We start from the raw sequence: 21,544 nt of genomic DNA, 5'->3' as shown, positions 1-21,544 counted from the left end.
CCATAATGCAGCCACCCAGAAACACCTCCTCTTACAGGGTGACACCTGTGCAGGAACAAAAATCGTAAGTAGTGCTTGTGATCTGCTGAATAAAGCACCCTTCTGTAGAAGGATGTGATAATTAGGTGGCAGGCAAGTGCTCATTCACCCCAGGAGTTTCCTCCACTGAATTTAAATTAAAATGGCCCGTTTGCCTATTTATTGCTAAGACCTATGTTAGTGTCAAGCTCAAAGGCTGTGAATAAGAGGAGCATCCTGTTGTGCTTGCTATTGTAGCCACATCAAGGTGGGCTCAGCCTCCCCAGGGAGAAGCTGACAATCCACTGGACGTTTTAGAAAGGGATGACATATTTGATGTTTTCTCTACACTTTGCAGGAAATCTGATGCTCTTCAGGATGCCAGGTTACTTTTCCCTCCCTTGCAAGCCCTGAAGAAACCTGCTAAGCTCCTAACCTGTTTTTGAGCATCACGGAAGCATTCACCGTGGGGGGATGCCCAAGGGGAATGGCAAATTTTATTTGCAAACTGCAGGACCAGGTAAAACCATGGTGGTCAGGGGCTGCGTTTGCCAAAAGCTGCTGGAGTCGGGGGTGGCTGATCTCCAGAGAGGTCCGCCAACACCCTGAAGTCTCCAAGGGCTGGCCCCCCATGTTCCCCCCTCACCAGCTGGCTGGACGCGCTGTACTCATTGGCTTCATTCAGGTGGCACTGGCCGTCGTGGGGCTGCACCAGCCCCCCCAGCTTCCCATCCAGGGCTATGTGGGGCACGTCATCCGTCGTGAAGACCAGCAGGTGAGATGCCTCCTTACGCCAGCCGATCTTCTCCTGGGGGAAAACAAACCCCGTGAGACAGCCAGTCTGTCCCTGCCAAGCCCACGCTTTGCCCCTCGCCCTGCACATGGTCCCAGGCATGCACCCATCCAGCAGCAGACCCGTTAGCACTAATTAGAAGAGTACCATGCTCCTGTCCACCCATCCCTGGCAAGAAAACAAAATATCAGGGGCCCATCTAGCATTTCCCAACATCTCCTTCCAACACACTTACTTAAAAAGGCATGAGGAGGTATGTGGATTGTCCACCAGACCTTCTCTACCCAGATCCAAGAATAAGAATTTCAGCTGCTTTTATAGCCAAAGGAGACCTGCCAAATTCTTCCACACACATTTAATCTGACCTTGTTTCCTCAGCTCCGCGAAGCGGCCAAGGCAACAGCAAGAGCTGCAATATCCCCGCTCAGCATTTTCATTACCGCCCGCTCATAAAGGCTGTTTCTGAGCTGTGATGCACGAAGTGAGGTCCCTGCCCGAGGCGGGTGGCTTTGGTGCACCCACATGCGTGCATATGCGTGCACAGGCACTCTGCCCTGGTCCCCTTCTGCACACATCTTCTGGAAGCGATGGTGCCTCCCAGCCTCCTGCCATTTCATCGTGCACCACTACGCGTGCCCGGAACAGCTCAGTCCCCCTGCACCACAGCCCAGAAGAGCAGGGACGCACACAGCTGGAGCAGAGCGCGGCAGTGGGAGCTTTGGCGGTGGTTGCCTGCACTAATCCACACACAACTGCCCCGCACAGCTCTGCTGTGAGCAACTTCTGCATATTTAAAAACATGCTAATTCCAAGCCATGCTCTAGTGGTCCCTGTGAAAGCACTGAGATGTCAAGCACAGCACAAGAAGTGTCCTCTGAGCCCTCCTTGGTCCCTCTGTGCGAGACCAGACATTATCACCGTCTTTCCATGGAGAAAGGTGCAGGGACAGACTTTTTTCAAGTAAAAGGATAAGATTTAGATGATAAACCTTTCCCTCCCACGGAGCTTCCCCAGGTTTCCGGCTTTGCATCGGCCCAAGAAGCAGCTCTGTGCCTACAACAGCACACTGAAGCAGTTTGTTGCAATGGAATTGGAAGGAAACAGAGAAGCCCAAAGGAAATTTTTGGAAACCATAGTGCTGCAGCACACTCCCCTGCGCTCGCTGGCTGCTCCCACTGCCAGCTCATGCCAAGCCGGGCAGGCTGAACTCCCGCCTGCCAACCACGGCAGGGAGATCCTGCCACGGCAGAGACCGGAGCCAGAAAGCCCCATCTCCCAGAGCTTCCCCTTGGGCTGGCCACCCTGCCCGTCTGCCGGCAAAGACGCAGGCCCATGCCTTCCCTCCCCCCACACATCCAGCATCCCCCTCCCTCCAGCCCCCGGCTCAGAGCAACAGCGCAAATCCCTTGGAAAGGGATGAGGGAAAAGCTGGTAAAAGCTTACTAACGGGAACGCAGTGCAGATGAATATACCCAATTCCTCCAGAGCTTACTGCTCAGCTTATTTAGCAACATCTGACATCTGCCTTGTTTTACAGTAAGGTGCTAGCCTACGAGCTGCCGCAGCCCGGCTGCAAAGACACTTCCTATGGAAAGTGCCGGCGTGGGCAGGGCAAGAGGGCAGAGCAGGGAGAAGGATGTGGAATCATGGCTGCCAGTGCAATTTTCGCCTGCAAATGTGAGTCATAGCCCAAAGCCTGCTGATCTTTCCGATAAATATAACTCTTGCTTCAGGGACACTAGTCCAGAGTAGATTTCTTTTTCCTCTCTATTGCAGAAGGTATTTTTTCTTTAATGGTATTTTAAAGACCCATACAACGCAAGTAAGGCCATAGGAAGAAATATTTGGCAACACACATCCTTTGCCACATACCAGCACATTACAGTCCAGCTCAGTATGCAGTGAGGGCTTTTTTGCTCTGGGAAGCAAGAGTCATTCCACTCAAGTGACCCCACTGGACAAAAGGCAAAATCTTCATGCCAAAATCTAACTTCTTAAGAACCCAAAAGTGATTACGGCTCTAACAACGCAAGAAGCAGCTGTTGGTCTACTCAGCCACCAGACAGAGGCCCATCCAGTTCACTTTCCTTTGTGTACCCAAAGCTGATTTCTTTTCTTTTTAAACAATTAAGGCCAAGAAACTCCTGAAGAGATTAAAAGGATTAATTTGAGTTTCATTTCCTTAGAAATGTGGTACGCACAAAGAAAACGAGCTGCATTCAAGCAGCAGTTATGAAGCCACTTCAGGGATAATGCTTCTGTTCACCTGCCTGCTAAGCCCACCTTTAAATCACGGGCTAAGAATCCCTTTACAGACAAACTCTCCGCATCTCCGACACACACTTTCCCACATAAACAACATCAGAATCGCTTTGGTTGCTCAGTTCGGGAGCTCACTTCCAAAAAGCAACAAGCGCCCACAGTGTTGGTGCCAATATCCAGGCATTGAGACTATTCGATGCCTTGGACCATCAGACCAGGGTGTCTCAGATGGGGTGGCCGAGCCGGTGCCGATGCCAAACCGAAAGAGCTGGAGACCTATGGAAAAAGCACCCGGAGAGGCCGGCACGCCGAGGAGCCACCGCATCTCACGCTGCCTCTGCCAGCAGCTTGCAAGCGCTGGAAAATACAGCTCTTCAGCATGCAGTTTCCACCGCAAAACCCAGAGCAGCACTCTGCTCCGTTTAAAACAAATAACCAAAGAGACTTTCATTTATTTTTACTGGACTGGGATCGTTGAACACAAAAACCTGCACTGACGTCTACCCCCTCATCTGGTTTTTGATCCTCATGGGATCTAAAGGATTTTGAGAGCAGGGGTGGGACCTGACGCAAAGCAGAGTGAGGAGGGAAGACGTGTCTCCGCAGGGCTGGGCACACTACGGATCCTGCCCCTACTCCTACGACCAGCTGCAGTTGCCTCCCGTACCCTGAAAGGCCGGCTTCGCGCTCCTTACAGCCAACAGCGACTGCAAAACTGCCACAGCTGTCTCAGCCCAGCACAGCCCTCCAAACCCTATTGAAAAGGCGGCAAAACCCTGCATCAGTATTTCCAAGCCTGAAATAAATATCTAAATTTATGCTTTGGGCACTGAATAAAAAGGATTCGATTGCCAAGACATCAACTGCCAGGAGATCCCCCTGGATTCATCAATACGTCTAAAACCCTACCAGTTTCTCAGGTGCAGACCTTTTTGGAAGCAAGAAACAGATACAGGTGCAAGACAAGTATGCCTTAGAGATTAAAAGCCAAAACCTCCTTCGTTTTGTGTAGCTCTGAAAGGCACCTCAGTGTCTCCCAGATGTCTTGGCCATCTCCATGTACCGGTGTCTAGCAAGTACCAATCAAAACTATTTCAAAAGACACTGTATTTTCTAATCCAGCATTATCTCCTTGCTGCATCTTAGTATATAAGATCTGAAACTTAGACATACCACCAAGCCATATGATGCTTGCACTTAAAGAATGGCAGAAAACCAAAACACTGCAAATGGAAAATGTAATTACAGAAGGTTGATTAATATTCCTGGCTAACCATTTTAGCATCAGGATAAAGGCTTATTGTCTCTGGCTCTTTCATTGCCTCCAGAATAACATTTACCATATCTTCGTTTTTCAGAAAGGAGCCAAACCCTGGGCCTGCTCATTAGTCTGTATTAGCTGTACAAACTTTCCCCACTCCTTGGGTTGAAAACCAGGCTAAAAAAATGACTTGAGCGTTACAAAGCTCTTAGACAGCTCATGCAGAAGAAATGCTTGATATGAATTATACTACAAAAATACCTAGTCAACAGAGTAGGTATTGTTTCTGACACCTCAGCGCTTGAAGTGGAGGAGAAGACCACACTCGGACACCATGGCTGGGAAACAGCGAGGCTCTGCCATGCCACCACCGGCTCTCCCTGGGATGCCCCCACTGATGCCACAAGCTCTGCTGCTGAGCACAAAGTACTTCACAGTCAACACGCTGCATTGCCCCCAAGGCAGGGGACTTTCTAAGTTCATAACTGTCTTAAATCTTGGGTTTTGAACATGGTAGAGAGGGTGGAAGCTGGAAAAAGCTGGAGCATGCCAGAGAGATGCAATGGGATACCACAGCAGTTGATGGGGAAACCCATCCCAGAAGGCACCAAGGTATCTGTATGCTCCTTGCCCTGCACCAGGGAAAACAGCTCCTGAGTTACCAAAAAGTACTGGTTGTGCAGGGTTTAGTCCCCACGATACTTCATTAATCACCACTGGATGCAAAGCACCATTCGTTGCAGCAAAGAGCACCCTCACCAGGAAGCGGCACTTCACTGCCACCCCAGGTGTCTGCCACCTTCACCCGCCTCGATGGTGCTGAGGCCCACCACAACCCGCGGCCGTCGACCGGTCTGGGCCATCACTTGGCCACCGCGAGGGAAACTAATCACTAAGCTCCCGTTTTGGCTACAGGGCTTAGGAGGTCAATCAGCTGGCCCGAAAGTTTGGCTATTCTAACTCTGGACGGACGGAGCCTTTGCTGCTCATGCCTGCGATCAGCAGGCAGCTGCTCCACCCACAGCAAGGGGCTGCCAAGGCAGCGCAAGTTGCGGTGCAGCCGGTTCTCCTGCCTCACACACCGGTCCCATGGATTTTCTTTCCCACCCCTGAGCTCCAGTAATTAACCGCTGCGGCTGCAGAAATTCCTCTGTCGTGACGTGCCACATCACGCCAAGGGCCACGCAAGCGCACACGCTCACCTCTGCTCACCCTTCCTAGAGGATGCTTAGTCCTGAATTTAGATGGCACCAGCATCTAAATTCATCTTCTGAATTTAGAAGGGACCAGGCTGTGCACTCAAGAACCACAGTCAAAGATTTTGGTTCTTACCAACAGTTTGAGACTGCCACAAACGTGCAGGAAATATCTTGCAGGTCTCCTGCCTTCCAGCAACACCTCCAAAATGAGCCCTTGTGATACACACCACAGTATGCACCGTAGGGAAACGTTGTCCCGTTTTTGCAATAATGTGGTGGAAGGGACTGGAAAACTGCCACGGTGGGTGGCACAACTGAGTCACTGTCCTGAGATGTCTCTGCTCTAACCATGAGAGCCACCTCTCCAAAACTGAGAAGAGGAGCATTGGAAGCAGCACTGTAGTTGTGCCAACAACAATATCTGTGCCAGGCTGGGAGAGGGAAGACGACTGTTGGGTGGCATCAGATCCAACGGGGCAGGTTCAGTCCCATCACAGGCATGAAGCGTAAATGAAGCCAGCCCAGGCAAGGGAAGATCTGTTTTCCCACAAGCCTGCGTCCCATCACCCCTGCAGATGACGCCTATCTCCCGGCTCCCAAAATCAAGACCCAGAAGAAAACACGCCCAACCAAAAGGACTATGCAAGGCTGGAGCAAACAAAAACCAAGACAAGAGGGGAATAAGCAACCAGAGCCGTCTCTGGCGAGCTGGGCAGCTCACCCACACGGCAGAGGGGAGCAAACACTTCCATCCCTGATGCACAAAGGGCTACGGAGCAACCCACTTACTTGTTCCAGAAAGATCTTCAAGCAAACATCTCCAAAACCCCTAAGGACGTGGCTAACATGGCACCAAGCTAATGAATTCTGTCTTTAATTGCTGCTCACAGCTCCAGTTTTGCTGGCAAAGAGGGAGAGCAGGCTATCAGTGCCCCGAGGTGGGATCATCCAGCCCCACACGCCAACGGGGGCAGGTACGAGCAGTAGAAACCAGCTCCAACCCTCAACACGGGTCAACTGCTGCAAGATGGGTTTGACACACACTTAAGAAACGCATTAAGCCAACGCACAGTGCTGCTGCACACAAAGTGTACATGAATCTTAAAGGATTTCATCCCAGGTGCTCAGGGATCAGCACCTACAAGTCTAATCGTACAATGAAATCTCAGCCCTAAATTTGCATTTGCAGAAGCTCCATTTTTACTCCTTTAAACTGGAAAAGATATTAACCTTTTTTTCTTTGCCTATTCCTGTACAAAAGCACACAAAAACAATAGCCTCTACTTTTGAAGGCATTTTTTATGGTTTCTGCAAGAAAAATTTAGTAGTTAGTTCTGAGAAATGGCATACTGAAGCCTTACCCTGGTCCAAGAACAGAGCTCCTCTTTTGCTTTGCTTTTAAACCCCAGAAATCAGAGCGACTCACCTTGCACACGGCAGCCTGCAAAATCGCATCGAAACCGCCCTCTGGAGCATCTCGATTGCGGGAAACCTTCTGTTTCTGAACTTCTTCATTGAAACGGTCGACTTTATCCGTTAGCGACAAGAGGTGGCGGAAGCCAAAGGATGGGACGCAGCTGGGGAACAGCTTGTAACTGCAGGAGGAACAGAGGAGTGGTCAGCTAGAAGGAACCCCACCAGCAGCGAAGAGCTGCAGAAGCTCCCAGCTCTATGAGACTGGCCTCCAAACCTCTGTTCAGCGGGATGAAATACTTCCACAAGGCTTCATGTTTTGGATGCTTTGATTTCTGGCTATTTATCTACAAAACTCTACAGTAGAGCCCATCTTTTTGGTTCCCCCCCAGGGGCTTTGAGCAGCTGAAGTTTACAGAGATCTCACCAGGATCAAACGTCTCTCTCCACGTAAGGTCCGAGTGGAGACACCAAGCACCAGGCCATGCAGCTCTGGAGTTTCTGCACCCATAAAGTGGTTTTCACATTGGAAGTCTGCAGTGCAGGATGCGACCCGCAGTGATGCAGAGGGCACATTTTGGCAGGAGGGCCAGAGCCACCCTCCCCAGCAGCCCACGATGGTGGGTTGGTGTCAAAGGGCACCACACAGGAGAATCACTGCTGACAGCTACTTTTCCCCTATTTTTCAATATGTATTTTCACTCTGTCATCCAGTTTTCTCGGCAATACATGCCACCCTGTACCCGCTGCACGTCACCAGGCACCTGGCAATTGCACACCGCGAGATGCATTAATAACTAACACCAACTCATGCATCCTCCTGCGCTCCCTGCAAGCCAGTGAGCAAATACCATCTCCGCTTTCCAGAGCGCCACTGGAGCAGAAAGGTAGGAGTGGCACCCTAAGGCAGAGAAATGCCTCGGCAGGCTACCAGAAAAACTTCTTTTTCCGTACAAAGCAGTCAGGAGGCAGCTTTGGTGCTCACCGCGTGGCCGGGAATGCTCAGCAGAGCAGTTCCTGCGGCGTGGGAAATCAGTGAGGGTGGGCAGGGGAGAGGGACGAGAAGGGTTAAGAAGAAAATGTGTTTAAAAAGGAGTTGGGCTGGCACTAATTCATTCTTATCTTCAAAGACAAAAACCCGGAGAACAATTAAAGGCCTCTGCTGACACATGACCCACTATGGGTAAGCTGTAAGAGGCTTTTTACACAAAGGAGTGTTTAAGATTACCACTCCTGGGAACTCAAATCCCTCACAAGGGACCCCAGAGCAGGGATTTCCACCCGCACAGCCACGCACACACCCAACCACGGGGCAGGTCCCACTGCTTTGGGCCCGGCTGGCAATTAGAGCCGCCCCTTGTGATCAGCCCCATGTTCAGACTTGCATCCCGCTCGCGCCCAGGGCCAAGGCGAGGAGCGTGCGATGGCTGAAACCTCTGCACCCCAGGGTCTCAGCAAGCAGCCCTCAAGTCACACAGTACATCTGGGTGCTCGGTTTGCCAGACCCCTGCTCCAGGAAGAAAACACTGACACACTATAGGGCCCCACATCCCACTAAGATGTATAATTTAATGCTTTTTTGTTTGTTTTACACTCCAGGTTTGCTGGCAGAAGCTGCAGGCAGCAGCAGGCCTGAGGACGGATAGCTGAGTGACTACACAAGGCACACGGAGCGGGTGGGTTATCTCAGGCTGTGACCTCCACAAGTCCTATCGCAGATAGATGGGCAATCAGGTGTTCAGGCAAACCCTCTGCCTTCCTTATCTTTTTAAATTTAGTGTTTGTTTCCTTTGTATTATCTCTCTTGAATGACACCGTGGCTGCGAAGAGGCCACGTCCTGACTCCAGAGGAGGTCCCAGCTGGGATGCTGAGCCAGGAGCAGGGGCGAGCAGCGAGCTGGGGTGGGATGGAGGAGGCACGAGGGTTCCCAGCCAGACCCCACATGAAAACACAGCCGCACCCCACCCAGACAGCCATCGCCATGAGGAGGAGGAGGAGGAGAGAGCCTGGACGGGGGGCAAAAAAAACCCACCACAGTTCATGTTTACTTGCATCTTTGTTTAGACACGAGCAGGCCACTGGACAAAGTCTGCTTTTACACTAGAAACAGCTCCAAACAAAACCACGCTTCACAACCCACCTTGCTGCCACATCAGCGAGCCACCTGGCAGCAGTGACAGCCCGCTCACAGAGCGGGCAGGGGAAGGCGATGCCACCGGAGAATGAGCCAGCACCCCTGGTTTGGATGAAGAGACAGATGGCGACTGGAAGGAAGCGCCCACCAGGCAAGCTGCCTTGGGCAATCCTTGGTTTCCCAAGACCAGGCTGGCTTAATGTAACCCATAAACAGAAAAGCAACCACCTGGGTAAAACCAAAAGGACATGCAGATAGCCTGATCATGGAGGGAGAAGACGAGGCGACAGCTCTAGATGCCTTCGATGAAAGGACATCAGCAGTTTCAGGCATGCCTTGCTGCAGAGTTGTCCAGCTCCACCCTCTCCTCCTCTCCCATCCCTGCCCTCCCTTCCTGCACCTTTCACCCTATTTCACTCGGTAAAAGCCATGTCACTTCAATTAAATCACACACCAGTCAAACAAAGTTTCCGAGATTTCCCCTGCTGGAGCGAAACCCTGTCCCCAGCCCATGAGCAACATGAGCGGGTGATGGAGACTGAGGATGACAGAGATGACTAAGCACATCTGTCTGAGGCCATGCCAAATTTTTGAGGGAGAAGAACTATGAAGAGCGTGATGTATGGTGCCGTGGCAGCAGAGAGCCACCTCCCTGGCTCAGTCAGCGTGGTCAGTTCTGGCTATGCTTCATGGCCAAAGCATGAGTTTTTAGTGTTAAAATCTATTTGACTTTCCTCTTTGGACAGAACTGGTGAAAAGAGAATACAGATCATTTTGTCTGGTCAATGGTCAATGTGCAATGAAATGCCAAATGCTTCGTCAACACCAAAAGTTGGCCTAGAAACTCACAGCTGATGCAAGTTCTCTTCAATCTGCCTCTCATATGGAAAACTTAAAGGATGCATGCTTGCAGAGCTTGGCATCCGTCTGTGCTACGATATTACAATGTAAGTGTCCATGAATGGCTCAAACAAAAGTGCTAACCTTACCGCCCTTACATGACTAGGAAGCTCCCCAAGGATGGATGAGGTGAAGACAGCACCATGAAGGTAAGTCTCAACGGTGACATTCTCCCAGGAGGGCACTTGCTGCTGTATCCATCCTTTCATGCCAACATCCAAACCCATCTGAGCCTGGACACCGTCCACTACACTCAATTTCACTCTGGCATAATCCCTGATTCCATGGACTTGATCCCGACTCCGGTGGTTAAAGGGCAAACAAAAAGACTCTAGCAATAAAAAAAAAAACAAGGAGGAAGACTCTGATATCACCGCAAAGCAAACCACATCATTTGTGTCTTTTGCAACTGCCAGTTTGCTTTCCTTCCACAATTAAGATGAAAAAACCTGCCTGACATCTGCAAAAGGCTTTGCAAGAACTCATTAATCAGTCCTACAGGCCCTCACAAATCTCACTTCCCCCAAACACTTCTGTTGGGAAGGACTTGCATTGCCTCGGTCTCCTTATCTGTAAAATGGAGACAAAGAGCTTAATTGATCTACTCGAGGCCAAACAATGACTCAGAGCTAGGATCAGAAATCAGGAATTTCTGGCTCTTGCTCCTTTTTCTTAAAGTCTGTAAAAAAGCCTGCTGTGTCTGCATCCTCTTCAGGTGCTTAAAAATAGCTTCAGGCTCCCAAGACAACAGTTTCCCATCTCTAGATGCAGAGATCTCCCAACAGCCACTGCAAAATGGGAAGTTGTCCTATTTTGAATCCCTCTGGAGCATCACAGCGACAGCCGCGGCTAATCAGCATTCCCGAAAGCCAGGGCTTAAGTATGGTTCATTATTTAAAACAAGAATGGGAAGAGAAGACTGCTGCCAGGCTCTGTGCAAACACAGGGCTTGTCCCTTCGGTACCACTTACCCAATGCAGGGATTGTTTTGGTATCTTGGTGCCGTGTAGGAGAAAGGAGAAATGTTTTTGTCCACGAAAGATCCAAACCCCAGCCGGAAATTGCTAGTGAGCTTTCGCATCTCTTCAGCCAGCTTCGTCCCCAGATTGCGAATATTATCTAGGTCGTCGTTCATGGACAGGGAGAGATCCATCAGGTAGTAGAGGTCCACGGGATAGTCCTCCACTTGCCGAACCTGAACTCGGAAGGAGGTCCGGTCACCTGCGCACACACAAGAGTTGAGAGCGGTGAAAAGGAAACTCCTAGCACACATAAAATCCAGACCGCAGGCTTTTTTTTTTCCCCCTGCAGAACAGACAGATCACTTCCAAAGAAGAGGGTGAGAGGAATAAGCTTTTCCAAATCCATCCCTTAGGAGACTAATAGGAAAGCAGTTAATGACTTTGGTTCCTTTTAAGCTATGTAGTGTACTGGCTGGCAAGAAAGAGACACATCTATAGAGTTCACGTCTCATTTTTACTTCTGAGATATGGGAAAGGGTCTTTCGATCTCAGCTGAGAGAACGAACGTGAAAAATGCTGCTGTCCCAGACTGTGTACAGTCCAGGGGCATTTTCTTAGAAAACTGGAAAGAAAAGCAAGCGGAGTGAACCTTAAATGGGTGTTTCATGGACTACTGAAAGAGGGACCCTGCACACGCTTACTTGGGTATGTCCCCAAAGCAAACCAGGAGCAGTCCAAGAAGTCCTGCACAAAAGAGAGAAGGAGGTGGAGCAGAAGGAAGAGGGTCAGGAGAAAACAGCCAGCGTGAGCTGAATGCAAGATGTCCTCTGAGCTGTGCAGGGGAGTCAAGTCGAAGCAGACACAGAAGAAACACCTTTGAAAAGGACATCTCCCCAAAAAAGAGCTGTGCCACCATCATTCTGGAGAAAGCAGGGCAAAAGGGCAAAAGTGAACTGGAAAAAGAAGGTTGTTAGAGTCACCCAGGGAAGTACCGAGGCAGAGATGAAGCTTCCTGAAGTGATGAACACAGGGGAAGGAGCTGGCAGGGCTGAGTCACACGTTGTGCAAATGTGAAGAGGAGCAGAGGAAAGCCTTTCCCCTGTCCTTCCCCTTTGCCAAACCGCTTTTCACCAGAGATGCCCTCCAGAAGGGCTGCCCGGGAGGGGAGGCCACCACTGGCACTGCCCGCACCTCGAAAAAGGTGAAGTGGCTTCAAAGTGAACTCAACTTCATGCCAGATGGACCTCGGTGAAGCCAGAGAAGAGGTGGCAAATGTTTGCCTTACGCTTTGCTGAAAGAGGGGTCTAAATGGAAACCCTAGACTCCAGCACCCTCAAACCCTAGGCTGGTTTGGAGATCCCACATCCCCAGCTGCCACCTCGGCCCCTTTTCCAGCTCAGTGGGGTCTCAGACCCAGGGACTCGGATCCTCTCAAGACCAAGCTCCCCCTCCTGCCCACCCCTCCCAGCTCTTCACGGCTGAGGCTGAACTTTGGGCAGTGGCAGGTTCTGCAAAACACTCATGGCTTCTCCTCCTCTTCCCCAGAAATGAAACGCACATTTTTTAGTACTGTGAAAACATTTCCCTAACCGTTTTACTGTTCTCCTCATTGTCCGGAGGAGCACAGCTGCTTTCACTTACTTCCAGCCCAACAACATGCAGCAGCAGCATCCCAAAACCGCCGTGCTGGCAAGACATGGCACAAGGGGCTTTGCAGCCTGGCAGGCAGCAGCCCCCGGCGGCACCTGGGGTCACGCTGCGCTGAGCCACACGCAGGGCCAAACACCCGTCCCGGCTCCAGGATCTGCTTCGTAGCGATTCCTGCAGCCGTCCCCTCTCCCAGCCCTCTGCAGCAGCTGCTTTGGCCCAGCAACATCACCCCCTTGGCAATGGAGCCGGGGTCCCAGCACCCAGGGGGACGTGCACGAAGGTCAGAGCCTGCCTCTTTTGCAAACAAAGCTGTGAAGGGTTTAGATCCGGGTCTGCCCTCTTTGCTCCCCTGGTTCTCTGTGCATCTCAGCCAGCCCGGTGCTGGGGTACCAGAGGAGTCAGCCACAGCTCCTAAACCAAGACCTTGCCTCTATTTAATGATTTCCCTGCACATTTAGATCAAGGGTGGCTTCCAAGCCAGGGCTTCTTTCTTACAGGTGACTGCTCCCCCCTGCAGTCTGCTACAACCCCACCTGGCAAAGGCAGGGCTGCGAGAGGCACCGTCCACAAACGTGCACACGTAGGTATGGCCCAGATACCGGCTGCAGGAAGCAGGAAACTCTTGCCATAAATATTCCTCCGTATTCTCCCCAGCTTTCTTTTCCAGCAGGAGCAGGACTTTCCCGGCACAGCACTGAGATGTGGCAGGATGCAACTCAGCACAGGGCCCACAGCAAGCAAAGCGATGGAGGTGGCTCAACCAAATCAGGAGGGCCTGACGCTGCACCTGGCACACATTTTGGGGGGGAACAAAGGAGCGTATCCTTTATGTAGTGCGATACCTGTTAGCACTGATTGCAGGGTCAGAAATGGTAATTGCAAGCTTGACTTTAATTCAGTGCTGCAAGAATGTATTTAACTCCGGCAAAATTAATTCCCATACCTATTCTTTTCATTCCTACATATTTTCCCCACTGGAATATCCAACCCTTTCAGAAAAAGAGGATGTGTCCTTCTGCATTTCCCAACATTTCTGTTTCCAAAACACTCTTCTTGCCAAGCAGGTCCTAAGATGGGAATTCCTCTGCCAGAAAGGGTATTTGGGATGCTCTAATGAAACATTCTCCTCTTAATAGTTATGAATTTATTAGTCCCTGAGAAGCACCAAAAATAACAAGAGCCTAGGCCTGGTTCTTCTGTCATTCCTAACTGCACAAATCGATTATCTCAGAGAAAATATCGCTAATGTATGCAGATGTAAGTGCAAAAGAATTTATATTCTCTGCGCACAATATTACTCTCACACTACTAGGGACAATCCAGCGCCCTCCTTCCCCACGTACCGTCACCACCATCCTCTCCTTAGGGCTTTTACTGAAAAGCTTTAAACTCAAAACTGAATTCAGAAATGTTTCTTGGATGCTGTCACACAGAGGCAGTGCAGAAACTGGAAAAACTTTTGGCCAACTTAAGAACACAAACTCGACAATCACTTATCCACAAAAAGCTCTTCTTTCTGCTTGGTGAGGCTTATGGCTTGATGGGCAACACAGCTTGCAACTATTCATTGTTTTTAATTCCTTTTACACTATTCATATTTTTCATCTAACCAGGACACACTGCTTTACAGCTGGACCCAAGATTAAAAAGCAGTATTATAAAAACTAAATGCTCGATCTGAAAGCTACCCTGTAAGGACATCGGTTTAAGGCTTTTGGAAATGAGATTTGGGGATGTGACTTCTGCCACGGGATGTTTAGATCAAACTGCCTGGGTGGGATCAGCGAACAATTGACAATTCGCTCCCTTCTGCTTCTGCTTAGCGGTCTAAGAATAAAAGATTACCACCACCGTGTGAATTCATCTTTGAAATAGTACACTCTTCATGCCCAAAATTAAGTCAACATTGTCTCCTTTTTGTCTCGGGTTCACAGGGTGAAACCCTCAGGACCCATTCTCAAGCTCAAGGATTAATGGATAATTTAAACTGGGGATGCTAATACAAGGGTTTAGGAAGTCATCAGCCCTGAGTAAGATGGAGTGCTGCCCAACATCAAAAAGAGAGCAAAAAGGGGAGGTACTATCAAAAACACCTAGGTATGTCCCTCCTCCTGCAATGACTCCGATGCTCCGCAACAGGCGCGCAGGGAGGGGAGATCCCCAGCCCAAAAGCATCCGACAGCACGCACCCCGGGAAGCCGCAGGGAGACAGACCCCCATGCCCTGCCGCAGACCGGAGCCGTGGGCGTCCGCGCCTCCGGCTGGGCAACACTGACAGGGATTGGGAAAGGGGAATTTGCTGAGCGCCGGGCACTGGGCGTGAAGGAGGGTCTGCGGGAGGCGAGATGTCGAAGCTGAGTCAGCCCTTTCTGCCAGGAATTGCCTCAAACAGGAGGAATAACAACTCCCTTTTTTTTTATGGGAGCAAACCTGTTTCATCAGCAACATTCAGTTGCAGAAGCCATGCATCCAGCCACGCATCCAGTGACAACTACCCTCAGGTATCTGCTTTTAAGGCTTTGAAGCAAAATCTCTTTACCTTTGAGGGTCTGACTGATGACAGCAGTCACACTGCTCAGGAAGAGTTAATTAAGAGACATGAAGACTATCCAACCCATAGAATTAAAACAAAAAATCCTGCAGCAACTGGTAGGCTCTGGGAGAGCACTGGTAGCGTGAGCACCAGCTCAAACTCCTGTTTTTCTTGGGCAAAACCTCATATTTCATTTTTCTGTACGCTCATGAGAGTTGTCACAAAACTGTAAGCCTTAGAAACCCACACCAATTGCTTCTAATGAATCAAGCTTTTATATTTGCTTCTTAACTTTGCAATAAAGAGCTTTTTTTTTCCCCTTCAGAAATATCAGCTGCCAAATTTTTGCAAGAATTCTAAACCCACATTAAAGCCTCCCCCCACCACGCAAAAACTTTTGATAACAAGTATACTCGCATGGCTCAGCCTAGCCCTTCCCTTCTAATTTTTAATTAAAAGGAAAAGACTGAAGAAGAGTGATGGCTCAGGGGAATGAAACAGGCATCTGGCCACAGTCCAAGGCCCGAGTCGCAAGTTCAAATCTCCATCTTCGGCCTTGATCCCACGTCTCTTTTGCATACCGACAGAAAACAGATATGCGTTTTTGTTTCCAATTTATAGAAGGAGCTGTCTCAGTTTAGAGTCAAGCACTGTCAGCTTGGTGAAGGATCCAAAGTTAACTCCTTCCATCCAGTGATTACAATTTTTAAGTTGAGAAGGTTCCTTCTAAACACATGCAAAGGTCAAAACCAGTACTGACAACAGTTTTGGGTGGGATTTGATTGACCTTGCCTAACAGCAGTGTCCTCTCATAGAGAACATACACCTCAGCCCCAAAGCTGTTCGTGATGCACCACCAAAGTTCACGGGCTCTGGAAGGGGCCAACAGCCACCTTCTTTAGCAGGCTACAGGGTCACAGGCTATAACACAGTCTTGGCATGTCCCCGCCACCCTTTCTCACTCCCACCAAGCACACCCCAGCATACGACTCAGAGCCGTTGGGGACTCACCAGGACGAAGATTCAAGGCTACCTTCTGAGGCGTGATCTGCGTGACATCCAGGTGGGTCTGGCCAGAGCCCTTGCTGCTCAAAGGGACGTTCTTCACCACGTTGATGCTGCTGCTGGGGTTTTCGATGGCTCCGGCACAACCATTTGCAATCAGGTTCTGCAGGAAGTCACACCGCGACGTGATGGACTTCGTACTGCCGAACTCCTGGGGGGTGAAGAACGGACAAAAGGGAACGTGAGGGAGAGACATCAATCCCACAGCAGAAGCTTTGTTTTGACGTGCTGCTATCTGTAGCAAACAGGAGACGACAAGGAGAAGCTGGTGTGATTTGTGGTGGCTGTACTCAAAAGCAGCCTGCACTGAGCCTTGAGCCTGTCAAAGGGATCTACCAAAAAAGAAATCCTGCGAGGTTTTGAAAATTGAATTTGCCCACAGACCACCGCAGTGGAAAGCTAAGCCTGGGTTTTCACCCCAGCCACAGCAGCAGCACTTGCTCCCAGCCCCGTGAAAGCAAGGCAAAGTGTTTGGTTTGCTGCCTGGACAGCAGATTCCCATCTCTTCCAGGGGAAAAGGTGAGAAGACATTATTTTTTGCATGTGCATCGCCTAGAAGGAGCTTTGCAAAAGAGAGAAGAGAGGACAAGGAGGTGGCACCGTGGGAAGCAGGACAAACCCACCAACCCAGCGAGCCAAGTCAAGATGTGAAGCTGGAGACTGAGGCTGGGTGGCTCCAGGGACCTGCGCCCTCTTCCGCGGGCGAGACGCCACACGTCCCCACACCAGCACCGCGTGTCCCCCCTCCCTCACACCTCTGCACTGCAGGCGTTGGCGTGACACCATCACATGGAAAAAAAAGTGACCCCAGCAAGCGGTCGCTGAGGCAGAGCACAGCCAGAGCGGTTTGACGTGGGCAGGTTGTCCCGGGGGAGAATAAGGGAGGTGGGAGAGCCTGCATGGGAGGTGGTCAAAAGGCAGCCCGTGCCCGCCGCAGGCAGCCGCTGGCTCCCGGAGGACGGGCTGCCATGGCAGGGAGGCTCCCAGCGCCCACCCCCAGAGCTCCAGCCCCCGCTGCGAGCCCCATGCGTGGTGCACAATGCAGCCTTGTGCGGGGCGGCGCTCGGGAACAACCGGCCGCACAATGCAGCCTTTTGCAAAGAGCCCATTTGTTAGAAAGCCTTTTTTTTTATTTTTTTTTTTCCCCAAAAGGGCCAAAGGGAGCGAGTCACATGCCCAAAACTTATTGAATCTTCAACAGCCAATTCCGACTTATTTCTGCAGTATAACAATAGAGACAACCATCTTCTGCTCCGGGGCTGATGGACTAAAATGACATGAAATAATGCAGAGAAGATGCTCGCAGCCACTCCAGCCCCTCCTTCAGCTGTGCAGCCAAAAACTGGAGCAGGGCTGAATAAACCCTACTTTTTTGCTGATGCTCCGGCATGGCAGAGGATGGGGGAGACATCAAGGAGGGAGAGGTCATGCGACAGATCTCGCCTTCACACCCCGCGGGGTGCTCCAGGGGTCCCCTGAGGACAGCCTCGGCCGTGGGGCTGAGGGACGCAGACGGAGGCTCTCTGCTGCATTTTCTCACTACGAGGTCCCAATGCTATTTGAAAAATGCAAGATTTGCATTCCAGCATCCAGCAGCGGGGTCCAGCCAAGGAGACGGCACATTGGATGGATGCAAACATGAATTTCTTGGAATGCGTCGTGTAAACAGATGAACTTCCAGAAAGGAGGACTGGGACTACTTAAATCATCTCCAGCATGACAAAATAAAAAACAGAATCCCTCACAAAACCGAAAACAATGCCCAGCATTTCAGAGCAGCACGTTCAGGGCAGCCTTGGAGAAAAGTTTATCTCGGATGTGGTTTGACCTAAAGTCAGTGAAAAGCCGGTGGGGTCCAGGCACTGTCCCGGGCTGATCCGCCCAGCAGCAGGGCACCCGCGGGAGATGCTCTCCTGCTCTCTCAGTGCCTGGACCACGGCTCCAGGTGAGCACCTCTGCCAGCTCATTTCTGCTGGCCGCCTATTAGAAAGGACACTCTGGTTATGCAAAAAGCAACACAAACAGCACCATGAGTGCAGCCGGGAACCTTTAGTTATTCCCCAGGAATTAGCACTGGAAAGATGTATCCAAACAGGATGATATTTAGGGCTGCTCGTGAAGCTGCAGCCTTTATCAGGTGTTTCCAATCCTCCCCGGGGTCTGCTCCAAAGCCTCTCGATGTGAACGGAAAGACTCAGACTTCAAAGGGCTTTGAATTAGGGTTTAATTTTCTGGAGTAGCAGAACAAGAGCCAGGAGGGGCGGGCAGCCTGGGGAGAGGAGGATGGTGGCTTCCTCCCCCAGCTGCTATTCTTTAGCAGTCGAGCTCGTAACACCACAAGAGATGGCTCTGGGTATGGTACCGTTTATACCGACGTTCATCATCCCAGCAAGGGGTGTACAGGAAAGCAGCATCTGCACACCGAGGATGAGACAGCGCTGGCAGGTGGGGTGAGGAGCACACCCGCGTGGGACCTGCCGGGAGCTTTTCTGGGGCAGGGCGCCTGTGCATGTGCAAGCCTGTCCGTTTGCACGGTGGCAAGAAACGGTTACTGCTGCAATGTGTTTTTCTGCAGCCTCCATGACAAAATTTCTCTAAAGGAAGCTCAGGAGGTTGGGGGAAAGCCCCCACACAACTCCTGATGGGAGCTGCCCAAAGCTCTCAGGTCAGCAGCACCTCTGCACAGGTCCCCCTTGTTCGACCCAGCTATTTTCTCTTAAACTTTCTTCTGGACTTGCCACAGGACAAGCTGCAGCTCAAATCAAATCCAGGCCCTTTCTTGTTCAGTGAAATGCTGCATTACCTGGGGTGGAAGAAAATAAACCCCTCAGGGGTGCAAACGCCCCGGGCAAGGGGGTGCAGCGCAGCGCCCAGGGGCTGCAGGACCTGCGTCTGCTTCGGTGTCTAACCCAGGCAGGGCGACACTGAGCAGGGGAGAGACAGTGGCCTCGGGAAAGCCCCAGCAACAGCCTCAGCACCCTGCAAACAAGCACCCCTCATGTGCACCTGCAGGTCAAAACCCAAAGCCAAAACTGTGGCTACGAGGTACCACTCAACTCAAGCACAAAGTTTTCTGCGATAGAGAAAAATCGAGGCTGCTGGAGGTTAAGTGAAAGGAAGATTTGAGGAGTAAAGGATATCATGCAGGTCCAAATAATTCACGAGCAACCACGCCAAAAGGCAGCCCCACAGCGGCTCAGACGTGGCATGCCGGTTCAAACCCCAATTCCCCCTGAGCAGAGGACCCCTCACACTTAGTTAAGCAATTCGGTGCGCCCAAATACCTGCCGACCATCTGCCCGCAGGCCTGCTTCAGAGAGAAATGCAGCACCTACCCCGCAGCAAGCAGGAACTGCCCGAAGCGTCGCTTGGTGCCACAGAAAAGCGGGAAGATCCCACCTAGTCCGTGTTAGTAACGCCGGCTGCTCGCAGCCCGGTGGGCACTTTGCGGTCCGGCCTCTGCACTAACAAGCTCACAAAAGCAAATGGACGCAAGCAGCCAGAAGTGAATGGAGACAACAGTGTGACAATTACATGCTCATCGGTTTGACAGTTTTGAGACAAATTGCTTGATTCATGCCATAAAAATGGCGAATAGCACTGACTGTATCTAACTGACTGTATCTACCTCCTGACTAGACATGTCCTTACCATTTTTTGCTTTAATCAGTCCAGTTCTGCATTAATTCAATCTGAAATATGTCTGCTTTCTCCATTTAAAAAAATTGACACGTTCCCCCTAGCAACATCCTTGATTTTCCTTCCTCATTCTCCAGGCACACATTCCTGAGATGGGAGAGGATGAGGTACAAGCAACCTGATGGAGAACAGAGGGTGCCACCGGGGAAATTTCAGTTCAATTAATCAAAAAGGAAATTTCAGTTTAATTAACGTAATTAATGTGCACCTCTATTTGGCATGTACACATATAAACGCATCCACATAGGTAACGCATGGATGAACACACACTAACAAACCAGGGGAGCCTCTGCACGTTGGTACGCTGCTCCCCAAAGCAGCAAACAGAAGATAACAGCAACGTAATGACATAATTCCCCCCCCCATACCGGTACTCCCGAACGCTCTTTTGGAGAGCATCCCCGCCGCAATCACTCCAGGTTGATTCACCATGAACACAAACCCCACCTGTCTATCACACCCCACCTGGCAGCTCGGAAGACGGCACTGAAGCTGCTTCCAGAGCTCCCCGCTCTTCCCAGCAAGCCCGCTGAGCCCTGCTGAGCCTGGACAACCTGATGCCAAAAAAATCAACGAGCATCCTCCTCTCCCACCCACGAAAACCAAGCTGCCACAGAGATCACAACAACCCACGGGCCAGCGTGCAGTTTCCAGCCAGAGTCTTTCGCCAGCAGCGTGTCAGCAATTTCTAGGCGTTGCCAGCTTCTTCCGGAGCTTGCAGGAGAAGTTGAGGAATCTCCTCAGATTCCAGCATGGATGGAAAGGCTGCAGCAGTCTCCGTCACCAAGGGTCACGTATTTCCCCCAGACAGCCCTGTTTCAAGACACGCTCAGGCAACGGTTAAGGCCACACATATATACCTTCTCTTTTAAGTGCCATTTAAACAGATCACCCCATTTAAGTCCTGCCTTTCAAGGTATTCTTCCATGAGCCAACAGAATCGATGTCTGCTTCCAAATTTCCAACAGCCCAAAGACTTGTGGTTAGCTCAGCAGCCCCTGGGGGCTCTGGGGCTGCCGGATAGCAGAAGCTGCTATCATCAACTCATCCATCATCACCCTCTCTGATGGCAGCAGAGATGCTGAACACAAGCAGAAGTGAACAGAGGCCGATTCAAGCCGAGGAGACGTGATGCATCCTGTACTAACAGGTTAGGAGGTGGTAGTTATAAATTCATAGCATGTTGACTACTCCACTGTAAGCATCTATCTATATGCATGCTCTTACCCTCACAATTCAAAGCAATGTAAATACAAGGAACCTTATCCCCCTTGGAAAGCCATCGGGATAGCGCTCCTTGTATCCGCGGAATTGCTTTCGCGCACTCCTAACCCCTCTTTGCACTCCACGAGTACTCGAGACTTTCTGCTCCTCTGCAGTCACCTGGAGCCTGGATCCGGGAGCGCAGAGGATGATGCAGGAGGATGCCACACTGCGTGAATCGTGGTCACCTCTGGGAAAGAGCGTGGCTTTCCTGCCCGTACTGCTCCTCTCCCACAGCCAGAGTGTCCCTCACAGCATCGGCACAGCCGGGCACCCCGGGGGACAAGGAACAAACAGGTATGACGGCACTGCCAAGAGATGTTATTCCCCAAAGGGAGGAATATTATATATAATAAGGTATATATACACAGGAAGGTATAATAATATATGT

The 21,544-nt window shown here is 50.8% G+C and overlaps 2 protein-coding genes across 2 annotated transcripts in view; one reads left to right on the top strand and one right to left on the bottom strand.

The window, feature by feature from the left end:
- PARP9 (poly(ADP-ribose) polymerase family member 9) overlaps positions 1-21,544 on the top strand; it is a 542,373-nt gene that overhangs the window by 32,210 nt on the left and 488,619 nt on the right. The window lies entirely within an intron of this gene.
- ITGB5 (integrin subunit beta 5) overlaps positions 1-21,544 on the bottom strand; it is a 65,148-nt gene that overhangs the window by 36,728 nt on the left and 6,876 nt on the right. The window contains exons 3-6 of the mRNA XM_075152820.1: positions 16,138-16,342; positions 10,953-11,202; positions 6,960-7,128; positions 665-826 (exon numbers count right to left, since the gene is read on the bottom strand). Coding sequence (XP_075008921.1) covers positions 665-826; positions 6,960-7,128; positions 10,953-11,202; positions 16,138-16,342 — 786 coding nt within the window. The remainder of the gene's footprint in view (positions 1-664; positions 827-6,959; positions 7,129-10,952; positions 11,203-16,137; positions 16,343-21,544) is intronic.

This window comes from Calonectris borealis, chromosome 6 (assembly GCF_964195595.1).
Source record: "Calonectris borealis chromosome 6, bCalBor7.hap1.2, whole genome shotgun sequence".
Classification (NCBI taxonomy): Eukaryota; Metazoa; Chordata; class Aves; order Procellariiformes; family Procellariidae; genus Calonectris; species Calonectris borealis.
Note: the sequence above shows the minus strand (reverse complement) of the source record. Positions and strands in the feature narration are given on the sequence as shown.